Genomic DNA, 13,394 nt, shown 5'->3' with positions numbered 1-13,394 from the left:
TAATGGTGAGAAATTTGGGGGATATATATCCACACACACTTCTGCAGGTTAATTCAGATTTGTAGCTTTGTCTAGACACTCTCTAACTCAAGACAATTTCACTCATTTCTCTATGCTGTGCTCATTGTTGAAAACACATAGGTTAGGGGGCGGGACTTCTGCAGTAGCCTGTAGGCAAGCTACAATGTCATATAATGTTGTTAAACTACTACGAATTATGTCTTCTGACCTACAAATCATAACAAACAATAATAAATAACAAATCATAAAATCAATCCAAAGTAATATAGGTAATTTGTTCTACGGCTGTCACAGTGAAAGAACTTCCTATGTTGTGATTTACCGGGGCCCAACAATGCTATTTCTGATATTACCGGCCAAAATGCTGTACTCCTAATTGTCAGATTGAATCTGCCTGAACTGTTCCTTTAGTAGCTGCTCTATGACTTGGTACAGGTGGGGGCAGTTGAGCTTTGATAACTGGATGATAGGTAGCTAGATGTGATCTCAAATTCTATGTAGTTCCCTATATAACAGCAACATTTCTGGGATATATTTTACATATTGTCTCATCACAATTGGTGGGTTTTCACTTTTTATTGGGTTGAAATCCTAAAATTCTCCCAAACTGGCAAAGTGGCATTTGGTTTTGTGACTAGGTTTGCTGCCATTGTTTTCATTTTATAATACAAAGACTGACACTTTTCAGCAGCAGCAGCAGTTCAGATGTGAACAGTTGGGAAAGTGTAGTGGAGTATGTACCCAGATCAAAAAATGAAAAATTAAAGACTCTGACTCTCCACTCTGATGATAAGTTTTGGGGACAGAACCTACATTCCACAGAGTGTGTGTGTGTGTTGAAAGACTCTGCACCCCCCCCCCCCCCCCCACACACACACAAAATCACGCATATACCTATCTCTGACAACAAAGGCTAAGCAGAACACTTTTCAGTGACCCCCGTCTTCTTCAGGAATGTAAAGAAAAAAAAAAACAAGTTTATGACCCCATTAAGCCTAAAAGATCAATCAGAGCCTTAGAGACCAGGATTAAAGAATCCCCAGCTTTATTACCATCAGTGTCCTTATGGCGACCCCTTATCTTATCCAGATAAGCAGATGGCCCAGGACTGCCAATGGTGACCTCTAACACGAGTTCAAACCAGACAAACAGCATGGACCAACAGTGCGAAATCACGTTTTGCCCTATATCCCTCTAAACACATAACGGACGCATAGGGGCCACTGTTTATAAACATGTTTTATGCAATGTGTATTAATGTTATCCTTTGTTATTCTCAGGTGAATGTCTACTAACTAACCGAGTGATGTGAATTACTGTTTCAATCACGAGGGAAAATTCCTGTCTCTATTCTATATCTTGTGTACTTGATATATATGTGTTTGATAAAAGTAATCCAGTACACTCATTATGCTACATTCAAGTATGTATGAAGTATTTTGATTCAATTAAAGTTATGTATCCGTCCAGAAAATGTGAGTTTCGGAGATGCTGTGGAACCGTGAAAGGACTGTGAAACCGTGAAAGTTCACCTCAGACCCAGGAACCAATCAGAGAACGAGACCTCCCAAATGGGCGTGACCGCACCTCCTATGAAAAGGAAACAGCGAACTCATTCTCGTTTCGCTACTCGTTTTTCTTCGCTTCACTCTTCTCTCTTGTCTCTTAACTCTCAGCTCTTAACTCTCGTACGCTTCTTACGCTTTTTGTCTTCTCTCTATGCCGACAAGCCGACTCTTCAAAGACTTAAAAAAAGGACTTCACGCAACTTCCAAGGGACGACTTGTGTCAGTTAGCAGTGCAATACAGAAACTAAAGTCATTAATTGTCATTAATCTTTTCTTTGTTTTATTTGTGTTCGTGTTTGTAGCCCAATCCAAGTTTAATTTTACGACTCATCAAAGCAGGTGAAACTTATTTTGGCCAGAATAAAGGACACCGCTGGGACAGAGAAAAAAAATCGTAAAATAAGTATTAGCTAATTAATTCGAAAATTAGCTCTGAAGATCGGAGGAAAACAGCTGACTTATTCTGACGTACTTTCATCTGAAAAAGAATATCGTTCCTCAGGACAGCGAGCCAGAGGAAATCCTTTAACTGACGTCACCATGCTCCGAGTGCGCCTGAAGCGGCCTGCCTCCCAAGTGACCAAGCCTACGCTGACCCAGCATCAACGCTCCCACGAAAGAACAGCGGGAGCCAGGCTGGACCTCTCTCCAATCACCTCAAAGCGCTGCTGTACCCATCGAGTAGTTGAATCGAAAAAGTAAGCTAAATTCCTCATTTTCAGAGCTGATAAGGAATTAAATCTCTTGGTAAAATTATACCCTAATTAAATCATTTAGCAACACCTCATTCACAAGTCATATAGCCTAGCCAATTACTAAATTCGAACTGGTTTCACCTGCGTTGATTCCGTGAGATTTTGATGATTGTGCTATGTTTATCAACCTATTATCTTTCCTTTTAATAAAGTGTTTCCATTATTTGAAATACAGTGTGTGGAGTTTGTTCCTTGAGAGTCTGAAAATCCTGAAGAACTCATGTAGCGGTGACAGTATTTCCCTCTCTAATTAATTGTTAATATTTTTGTCATTTAAGTCAGTAATAATAATAATAATTATTATTATAAGTTATAATCACCATTAAGCATAACCAGCTCAAATACTGTTACTCCGCTACAAAAGTCAACATTCATTACATTTGCACTAAGTGCAAAACAAGCAAGGCAAAAAAGAGAAAATGTGTACATCACAGTTGGCACTGTTGCTTGCCATTCCCTAGCGGATGGTTGGTCAAGAGGGCAGTATTGCAATATTGCGGTTATTTTGACAGCCGTAATTAGTTCACCACAAAATAGAGGACTATCCAAAGAACTGAAAGCTGACTGAAAACTGAAAACTGGACTATCCAGTTTAAAGCTGGACACACAATGTCTTTTCACCCCAAAACTCTTAAGGGGATTTAAGTCTGAAGAGAGTGCTGCCCATCACAATTTGAAACCCATTATCTCATTCCTGTCTTCTAAAGCAATTATATCTTAATTCAAACTTTTGTTTTAGGTCATTGTTTGCTGTAAAATGAACTTCTACTTAACCAGGTGAAGACCAGAATTTCAGTAAAATGCTGTGGTATCTCTTTGGTTTCAGGATCCCAGTCAATCTGTGTAAGTAGCTGATAAACTTGCCTTCTCCTCCATGATTGACAGTCTGTGTTACACACTGAGGAACCATCTGGTTAACTTGACACAACACAGAAACCCTGAATGATGAACACAAGATTTCAAAATTGGATTCATCTCTAAGACCTTATTCCAGTCTCTTCCAGGTGTGTGAACATCCCTTTTTCTTTTTCATTGAACAACCCCTATATATACAACCCTAAATTTTAAATTAAGTGATCATTTTACCTACCTTTGCAGAGTGTATTTACCCCACTCCAATTGCCATTCTCCTGGCACACACGTGTCCCTGATCCCACCATACGATAACCCGGAGAACAAACAAAGTGCACCTCATGTCCTACCAGATTCTTGGAGCCAAATTTCCTTCCATGAGCTGGAGTTTCCAGAGCAGGGCATGAAGAAGCTATAGAGAGAGAGAGAGAGAAAAATAATAGAGAATAGGATGAGAAAACAACAGATGTGCACCAATCTTAATTAGAATATGTATGAAATTGTACTGTTTTTATTAATATTCTCAGAAATGTACAGTAGAGGTACATTATTGGTCAATAAATGTACACATGGTTTAAATGTGCCTTTAAAGGTACAGCAGAAGTTTAAAAGTCCAGTTTTGTCCCTTAAATGTACATATTGAATTCTCTGTAGAATCTTGTAGGATTTCATTATAGAACTTTGTAAATAAAAAAACATTATGTAAGTCCTGTAGATGAAAAGAGGTGTATGAAATCAACACAATTTTAAACTCTACAATTATAGTAGAATAATGTACAATTATATTCCCTAATTAAATATACAAACCAGATTCCAAAAAAGCTGGAAATTGTGAATAAAAACTGAAAGCAATGATGTGGAGATGGCAAATGTAAATATTTTATTCATAATAGAACACAGATTACAGATCAATGTTTAAGTTTAAGTAAATGTAACATTTTAAAGGAAAAATACGTTGATTCAAAATTTCACAGTGTCAACAAATCCCAAAAAAGTTGGGACAAGTAGCAATAAGTGGCTGGAAAAAGGAAATTGAGCATATAACGAACAGCTGAAAGACCAATTAACACTAATTAGGTCAATTGACAACACGATTGGGTATAAAAAGAGCTTCTCAGAGTGTCAGTGTCTCTCTGAAGCCAAGATGGTAAGAGGATCACCAATTCCACCATTGTTGCGCAGAAAGATAGTGCAGCAATACCAGAATGGTGTTACCCAGCATAAAATAGCAAATACTTTTAAGTTATCATCATCAACTGTGCATAACATCATCAAAAGATTCAGAGAATCTGGAACAATTGCTGTGCGTAAGGGTCAAGGCCGTAAAACTCTACTGGAATTCTTGTGATCTCCGGGCCCTTAAACGTCACTGCACCTCAAACAGGAATGCCACTCTCAAGGAAATAACAGAATGGGCTCAGGAATACTTCCAGAAAGCATTGTCAGTGAACACAATCCACCGTGCCATCCGCCGTTGCCAGCTGAAACTCTACAGTGCAAAGAGGAAGCCATTTCTAAGCAAGCTCCACAAGCTCAGACGTTTGCACTGGGCCAGGGGTCTTTTAAAATAGAGTGTGGCAAAATGGAAGACTGTTCTGTGGTCAGATGAGTCACGATTTGAAGTTCTTTATGGAAAACTGGGACACCATGTCATCCGGACCAGAGAGGACAAGGATAACCCAAGTTGTTATCAACGCTCCGTTCAGAAGCCTGCATCACTGATGGTATAGGGTTGCATGAGTGCTTGTGGCATGGGCAGCTTGCATATCTGGAAAGGCACCATTAATGCAGAGAACTATGTTCAGGTTCTAGAACAACATGCTCCCATCTAGACGTCATCTCTTTCAGGGAAGACCCTGCATTTTTCAAGAAGATAATGCCAGACCACATTCTGCAGCAATCACAACATCATGGCTACATAGGAGAAGGATCCAGGTACTGAAATGGCCAGCCTGCAGTCCAGATCTTTCACCTATAGAGAACATTTGGCGCATCATTAAGAGGAAGGTTCGACAAAGAAGGCCCAAGATGATTGAACAGTTAGAGGCCTGTATTAGACATGAATGGGAGAGCATTACTATTTCTAAACTTGAGAAACTGGTCCCCTCTGTCCCCAGACGTCTGTTGAGTGTTGTAAGAAGGGGGGATGCCACACAGTGGCAAAAATGGCCTTGCCCCAAATTTTTTCGGATTTGTTGACGCCATGAAATTTTGAAACAACATATTTTTCCCTTAAAATTATACATTCGCTCAGTTTAAACTTTTGATCTGTGATTTGTGTTATTTTCTGAATAAAATATTAGATGTTGGCACCTCCACATCATTGCATTCAGTTTTTATTCACAATTTGTTTAGTGTCCCAACATTTTTGGAATTCGGTTTGTACTAATTATGTACCCTTGAGGCAAATTAAGGCAAGTTTATTTATAGATCAGCTTTTTTACACAATGGCAATTCAAAGCTTAATAGTAAAGGAAATTTACAATAGAAGAATTAAAAAATATATAATATAAACAATTTAAAAGTATTTAAAATAACATTTAAACAAATTAACATATAAAACAAATAAAATAGTGTAATAAAATAGTACAATATAACTAGCTAAAAAATAGAATAAATTATAGATGTAAATAATGTAGACGTAGGCTGAAGTATGGTTCTAAGTTCAGTGCTACTCAGAGACACAGGAGAACGGGAAGGTTTTTAGTCTAGATTTGAAGATATTTGGGGCAAATCTTCCTGGGAGTCTGTTCCAGGTGCAGGCAGCATAGGGGCTGAAAACTGCCTCCCCCTGTGTGGTTGTGACCTGGGGCACTACTAGCTGATCAGCCCCGGGTGATCTGAGGGGTCTAATGGGTTCATACACTTTAAGCAGATCTGAAACATGTTTTGGTCTGAGGCAGTTAATTGATTTATAAACAAAAGCACTTTAAAATCAGTGCTGTGTTTAATCAATCGGTAGCCAGTGCAGGGACCTAAGAAACAGGTGTGATGTGCTCGGTTCTCTTTGTTCTGGTAAGAATTGTAGATGCTGCAGTTGCCTAACTGTGGACTTGGGGGTAAAGAGACCATTGCAGTAGTCCAGCCTGCTGGAGATGAATGCATGAATTCGTTTTTCCCAAATCTGGTTGTTAAATCATGTTCTACAGGTAGTAAAAGGCAAATTTTGTTATTGCCTTAATTTGGTCATTACATTTCTGGTCTTAGCCCAGTATTACTTCAAGATTTCTGACCTGGTCTTTAGTCTTGAGGGTACCACCACAGTGACAGTTTTTCTGAAAGTGCATGTGGCAAATCTTTTATTATAATAAAAAGTACTGAGTTGGCAGGTAGTGTCTGTTGTTTGTTAGTTTTTTATGTTTAAGGATTTGCAAAAAACAATGCCTTGAAAAAAGGTGTCCTGAGTGCACATGAGTAAGGACTGAACCAATCGGCAAAGTATCACTGAGAAATGGCCCAGGAACAAGAACACCCGGGATTGTTTTCCTTGTGAATTTTAGGGAGAAGGCAGAAATGGCTGCACCAAGGAGCTCCAAAAAGAAGAAAATAGGGAGGTGTTCCAAAAATGGCTCAGTGAACTACTCTACAGCTTTACTACTTCAGCATCTGCCAAAAAAACAAAAATCCTCTTCCATCAACTAGCAGACAAATTTGGAGATGTTAACTCTTTTTCTCATCTCTTATAAAGATACCTTTATAAAGCACAATTTTGAAGGTATGAAGATATTTGTTACACACACACACATTTGTCCAACATAAAACGGTTAATGCACAGTTGTCTGTGCTTATTTAGTACCTTACTGCTGAACTGGCAAGTTAGGGGCTGCTAGATGTTCCCTACAGTCAAAGCAGAATGCACTGAATCTGCTGAAGTGTTTGATGACTACCACTGCCAAAGACACGACTGCACTTCCTTTAGTTGATCCAAGCTGATTCAAAGAGTGCAATAGAGTCCATTATTTGATGAATTAGCCTGCCATCTCATTTTGAAGGTTGGAAGCAATAAAAAAATAATAAGAAATGGGCCTCCTCACATCCACATGTCATTTTCTGGAAAATCAATATATTCATGACAATGTCAATTTCATGACAATAAGTGTGTTTTTAAGCACTGACACCTACTTCCAGGCCCAGTGTAAGTAGGATTTTAGGCAATTTTAATTCAAATGTGTTTTATAAAGCTTTATAAATATTGACATTTTAATTATTATTAACATTTTTATGATGTTTTGTCATGCAATTAAAGCAGTTTAAACATCATCCCTTCCGATTGTGGGGAAATGCAATTTTCTCTGGTTTGTTTACATTCAGAACTGCACATATTTTAATGTGGAGAGGTATGTTTGGGAAGAAAAATGACTGACTGAACTTCAACTTGTCTGTAAGGTTTTACTCACTGTTTGAATTACAACAGAAACTCATTTGTAACTTATTTATTAGTTATTTAGTTTTGTAGCACTTTCAGTAAGTTAGCTATCTCCTAAATTTAGAGACATTTCCATTTTAAGTAATCCAAAACAGCAAAAATATGTCAATATTACCCATCTGTGGAGCAGGAATAGGGCAATATCCTCATCTTGGTTCATGCTTGTTAATGTTTGGAGTTATCTCCATTGTCTAAAATTGACAGGTCATGACAGATACCATGAGCAACACACACACACACACACTTTTGAGTCGCCAATCCACCTACCAATGTGTGTGGTTGGACTGTGGGAGGAAACCGGAGCACCCGGAGGAAACCCATGCAGACACGGGGAGAACACACCAACTCCTCACAGACAGTCACCCGGAGCAGGAATCAAACCCACAACCTCCAGGCCCCTGGAGCTGTGTGACAGCGACACTACCTGCTGCGCCACCATGCCGCCCCCAATGGAGACAGTTGTTATTTATTTATTTGTTTTTTTACTTATATACTTATATACAGAGGGGCTTTGTAGACACATCAGAACAGTTTCTAGCACACAACCAGAGTGGAGAGCTAGCAAATGGTGAGAAAACATCTTCTGAATTTTATAAAAAGTGTTTTTGATTACAACTGGGAACATCTCCTTTAAGTGAAGGCCCTGCTTTATTTTCTTAGCCTGCCAATTACTGCATGCTTAGTGCTACCATCAGTCATTGGTTGGGCTATGAGCATTTTCCTTGGCTATATTAACATTTGAAAATGTGTTTGGAGACTAAACGTCTCCTCTTAGACAGGGTTATAACTTGCTGAGTGGTCAAAGACAAAATGCTTCCTGAGAGACATGTGGTAAAACAGCCACTGCTTTTTCATCATTCCCTGCACTTGGTGAAAAACACTAACTGTCCCATTCTGTTATGTTAGCAAACAGATGTTGACACCGGTGAGCAACTTATTGAGTGATGAGGTAAGAGAAGCCAGCCAACCCTCCCAGAAAGTGCAAGGCCAGTTAGGCTCTCCTGGACTCCTGGCCAAAAACTGCAGTGGCACTGAGAATACAATTAATAATATCCCCATGATAGGGCAAATGCTTAGACAGTGGCACCATTTGAGAAGCCTAATAACAATTTTAACCAATTTTCAGGAGATGGCTGGGTCCATCATATGCCACAACATTCCAAAGCCAGGAGTCATCCCACCAATAGCCTTGCTCTTTGGGATGGCCCACCTTTCTCCCATGACTCATTATGATGCCAGCCAGCACAGGCATCTAACAGATGGGTAATATTGACATATTTTTGCTGTTTTGGATTACTTAAAATGGAAATGTCTCTAAATTTAGGAGATAGCTAACTTACTGAAAGTGCTACAAAACTAAATAACTAATAAATAAGTTACAAATGAGTTTCTGTTGTAATTCAAACAGTGAGTAAAACCTTACAGACAAGTTGAAGTTCAGTCAGTCATTTTTAATCTAATCTTAGCTCATACAAAAGATATGAAAATAAAGTGATCAAACTACATTAAAGTATGACATATTAAGCATCCAGGTCAACATAAATTTCATAAGATTCTGTTGGTTTTATGACACCTGCCTAACTACCTGACAGAACAAGAGCAGCAAGTAAAACACAATGCAACTCGAGTAGATCCTGAAGGTTTTATGTGTTTAATGAAATGCGTTTGAAGTGTTCTTTACAAAGACCACCAACCAAGCTGTGCAGGGCAGCAGCTGCCTCCGTTCCATCATAAACACCTGCTCCAAATATGAAAAGCTGAAAGCTGTGTAGTACAAAGGCTTCTAGATAGGGCATTTTTATAAGCCAATATGGGTTATGCTACTTCAATTAGTAACATTATTATTATACATGTTATTTGTCTATAATATATTTAGGTTGAACAAGCTGTTCCAAAATTAATAAATCTGAAACCTATACTGCAGGCTTATCAAATAGACTGTTTTTGCTACACACTCTGTGATCTAATAATGTGAACAAAATGTGTCAAATAATAATTCACTTAAGTACTAGTATAAGTTCAACTCTTATGAATTAGTAATATTAAAATACAGGTTTACTCTGTATATTTCTCAATATATTCCAATATTCTGCAGAATTTGTTTGTTATGATGAAAACAATGTCAGAATTAGAGAAATGCTCTATTCTAGAGTAACTTATAACTGTTCACAGATATAGCAGAATCAGTAACACATCTAAAGGCTATCTCAGAACAATATTACATGAAATTAATATAAATCCATGGCCTGTTCTGAAACACAGCTGTGAAATGACATTGTAGAATAAAATGTATACTTTGATATATCAGCCTGGCAGAGAGATACATGCAAGGCATAGCTGTACAAGCAAGGCCAAATGTACCCTCAGATTTGCCATGATGCATTGTTCATTGTTCTCACCCTGCTCCACCCTGGTCACAGTGGGTCCAGAGCCTACCTGGAATCACTGGGCACAAGGCAGGAATACACCATGGCGCGAGCGCCAGTCCTTCACAGGGCAATACACACACACATTCACTCACACACTCACACCTACGGACCCTTTTGAGTCACCAATCCTCCTACCAAAGTGTGTTTTTGGGTCCTTTATTCATATTATTGCAATTTTAAATATACCTGAGACTAATGTAATTGTCTCTATATTAAATAATATTTGAATGACTTTGTATATACATAATTCACCTAAATTCACACTACTCTCTTCTATAACCACAGGGTATGTTCCTTCTGATACAAAAATATGTGTCTCAAAAATATTAACATTAATCAGTGCAGACATACGGGAAGACTGATCTGCCTGTGGGAACTTGGACACAGAGTTCTGAAGGCTGGTGAGCTTGGACCTCATGATTCGGAGGCTTTCATTGAAGCGGATCTCCTGTACCTTTAGAAACTTCTCCATCTGACGAAACACGCCCATCACCCTCTGCTTGTCCAAACAAACCTGGCAAATATATAAATATATATAAATATATAAAAATATATAATATAAAATTAGGTGACAATTCAAATGGGTATAATTTCCTTTAAGGTTAAGACCTAAATTACAGGCAACCACTGAGGGAGTCTACCTCAAAATGAGAATGTTAAAACAACCAGAATGTTCATTCTGTAAACTAAAGAGTGGCACATATGTTTGTATTAAGACCAGATGTGTATGAGTTCATCCTGTGAAAAAGGGAGGGTATGGTGGTAATACACAATGTAGGAGGGATAAGGTCATGCCTGCAGTGTCTAGGTGGAACTTAGAGTGCCTTTAAATTGGAAGTATCCTTAGCAACACAAATATCAACACACTTTCAGCAAGAAACATTGTCCTCCATAAGTACAAACAAATATATTAAAAGTATAAATGAAGTATCCACCAAAGGCCCTTTGCAAGCAAATATGGTTTATGTCTCTGTGGGGAAGGATTGTCAAACCGTTGTACATATTATTGTGAAGAGAAATCAGGAGAAGTTTTCATCCGTGTTGTCGGATGAATGTGTGTGACCTTTGGGCCCTCACATGACAATGCAGGAGTGCCACGTTCATAACTATAAGCTCTTGGGCTCAGGAGTATTACGAAAAAATATTTCCACTTAACACTGTTCATTGCTGTATTAAGAAATGCAACTGGAACCTCTAATAAGCAAGAAGAATGGAATACATCAGTTCATAATGCTGTTAAGTTCTCTACGTCCAAGCTTACCTCTGAAAAGATGACAGTGGACATGTGTGCTGTGGTCAGTTTAGTCCATTTTCCAGCTTGTTTTCAGTAAAAATTAACATTGAGGTCTTTGTGCTAAAGATGAAAGTCGCCACAGAGATTTTTATCAGTGAAAGGCACTTGTTTTTAGTTTTTCCATCAAGTGAGCATAAAGTGAAAAGAAAAAATATAATCATAATTAACAATGACATTAAGAACGGCATAGCCTGTGACTGCTGTTGTGCCGTTTTCTCAAAAATGTCACTTTTATAAAGCTGTTAAGATCTTTGCCATCCAGAAATCAGAAATATGTGTGTGTGTGTGCGCGTGTGTGTGTGTGTGTGTCTGTCTCATTCTGTCTCTCACTCTGAAATTAGGCAGTAGTTACACCAAAAGCTGTTAGGCAGATGTCCTCCGCAACGCTGCCCAAGCTCCTAAGCTGGTCTCTTGTATATTTTTTATGGCCAACATGGCAGAGGAGAGACCGTAATCTCTGACACTGATATCACAATGTGGATGTTATTATTTGGATTCTATGTGAAACATCAGGAACATAGAAATTACATCTTACAGTAATTGACAAAATATAAACACAGTGAGCACTAAACTCACAGGATACCAGGTCTTCTGGTATCTGTAACTTGCAACTGTGCAATATCTACCAAGAGTTGTCATTCTAATTTGAAAAATTGTAAACTTTCATTCGAATTAATAATAAATACTTGACAGCCAAAAATATTGAGATAGAATAAAGGACATATAAATTTAGGGACAATGAAAAGAACAGATGCAGAATGAAAAGAGTGAAGGTTGAAGAGGGTGATAAAAATTAGTTAGAGCAGAGGTGTGTGTGTGTGTGAGAGAGAGAGAGAGATAGAGAGAGAGATAGAGAGAGATTATGCAGACTATGTTGACAAATTCCAAGGGTTTTGCAGCCTAGAGTAAATAGGTGAAATGGCTGGAGGCATTAGACTTCCGCAGCTAATCACCTCAACTATGCTTTTGACACTTAACACCCCACCCACCCACCCCCCAGACATTTTTTTACAGAAATGAACGGCTATAGTTTACACTTACAAAGTTAAATTTGTTCCTATTTTGAGCTTTTTTTTAATCGATTGTCTATAATCAATTAAAAAAAACATTATGGAACATTTTCAGACAAACAGGTAGCTAGAGAGAGAGAGAGAGAGAGAGGGAGAGAGAGAAAACTAATATACTAACCTGCATCCCATCATTACAACTGTGTAAAGCCAAGATTGACAACAAAGTAAGGACACGATATTGGTGAGACAGGATCATTCTCCGAGGCTCTGTATTTGAGTTATAATCCCGGCGTGATTCTCATGTTATTTTGAATGAGATGTCAAACTAGACGCTTTTTAATCCACATTCAGTTTCCCCAGGATGCTGCTGTTTCTGAGCACTGAGCGATAGAAGTACAACCTGACAGTGTTCGCTGAGGTTACTTCACACCCGTTTTCGGCTGAACCCCGCCTTCCTACAGTACGACTATTATTGCTATGTAAAATTGTAGCAGACAGTGTCGGTTATTGGTTCATTGAGCGCAGGCAACTTTCTGACAGCCAATAGTAATGCAGAAAGGCAGGATTTTTCTCGAAATCGCGTGGGTATAACAGGGAACGCCCAGAAAATTTTAGGGTTCACAGTTCATATTATTAACTTAAAAGTACTTCGGCCAAATTAAACTGTGACTGGCAATTTAAAATTATAACCCAAAGTAATCGAAATAACAGATTTCTTGTCCCATTCAGTTTCAGTGATTGCTATTCTCTTTCACAGTTCACCATGTATTTTCTGGACACCTTCACTTCCAGTACAATATGAAAACCTCGGCAAAATATCGTAAGAAGTTGCCAACCCTAGGGTTATCAAGGCAGGTGTCATGTTATGCTATTCCATGTCCAACTAGTGTGATTTTGGCTGGTTCTAATAGGCTTTCACCAAAAAAGCCAGAAAATCAGTTCGGTGTTCACAATTCTATTAGATGATGAATATCCTTTTGTATAATGGATCACGAATTATGCTGGGATGAGTTGCAGTGGTGTTATGATTCAGAGCTTA

The 13,394-nt window shown here is 38.4% G+C and overlaps 1 protein-coding gene across 1 annotated transcript in view; it reads right to left on the bottom strand.

Annotated features, from left to right (window-relative positions):
• Positions 1–12,723, bottom strand: part of LOC136705803 (fibulin-7) — a 63,619-nt gene extending 50,896 nt beyond the window's left edge. The window contains exons 1-3 of the mRNA XM_066679572.1: positions 12,534–12,723; positions 10,403–10,565; positions 3,435–3,608 (exon numbers count right to left, since the gene is read on the bottom strand). Coding sequence (XP_066535669.1) covers positions 3,435–3,608; positions 10,403–10,565; positions 12,534–12,611 — 415 coding nt within the window. The 5' untranslated portion in view covers positions 12,612–12,723. The remainder of the gene's footprint in view (positions 1–3,434; positions 3,609–10,402; positions 10,566–12,533) is intronic.
• Positions 12,724–13,394: the final 671 nt, after the last annotated feature.

Source organism: Hoplias malabaricus, chromosome 8, assembly GCF_029633855.1.
Source record: "Hoplias malabaricus isolate fHopMal1 chromosome 8, fHopMal1.hap1, whole genome shotgun sequence".
Lineage (NCBI taxonomy): Eukaryota > Metazoa > Chordata > Actinopteri > Characiformes > Erythrinidae > Hoplias > Hoplias malabaricus.
This window is presented reverse-complemented; position numbering and strand designations above follow the sequence as displayed.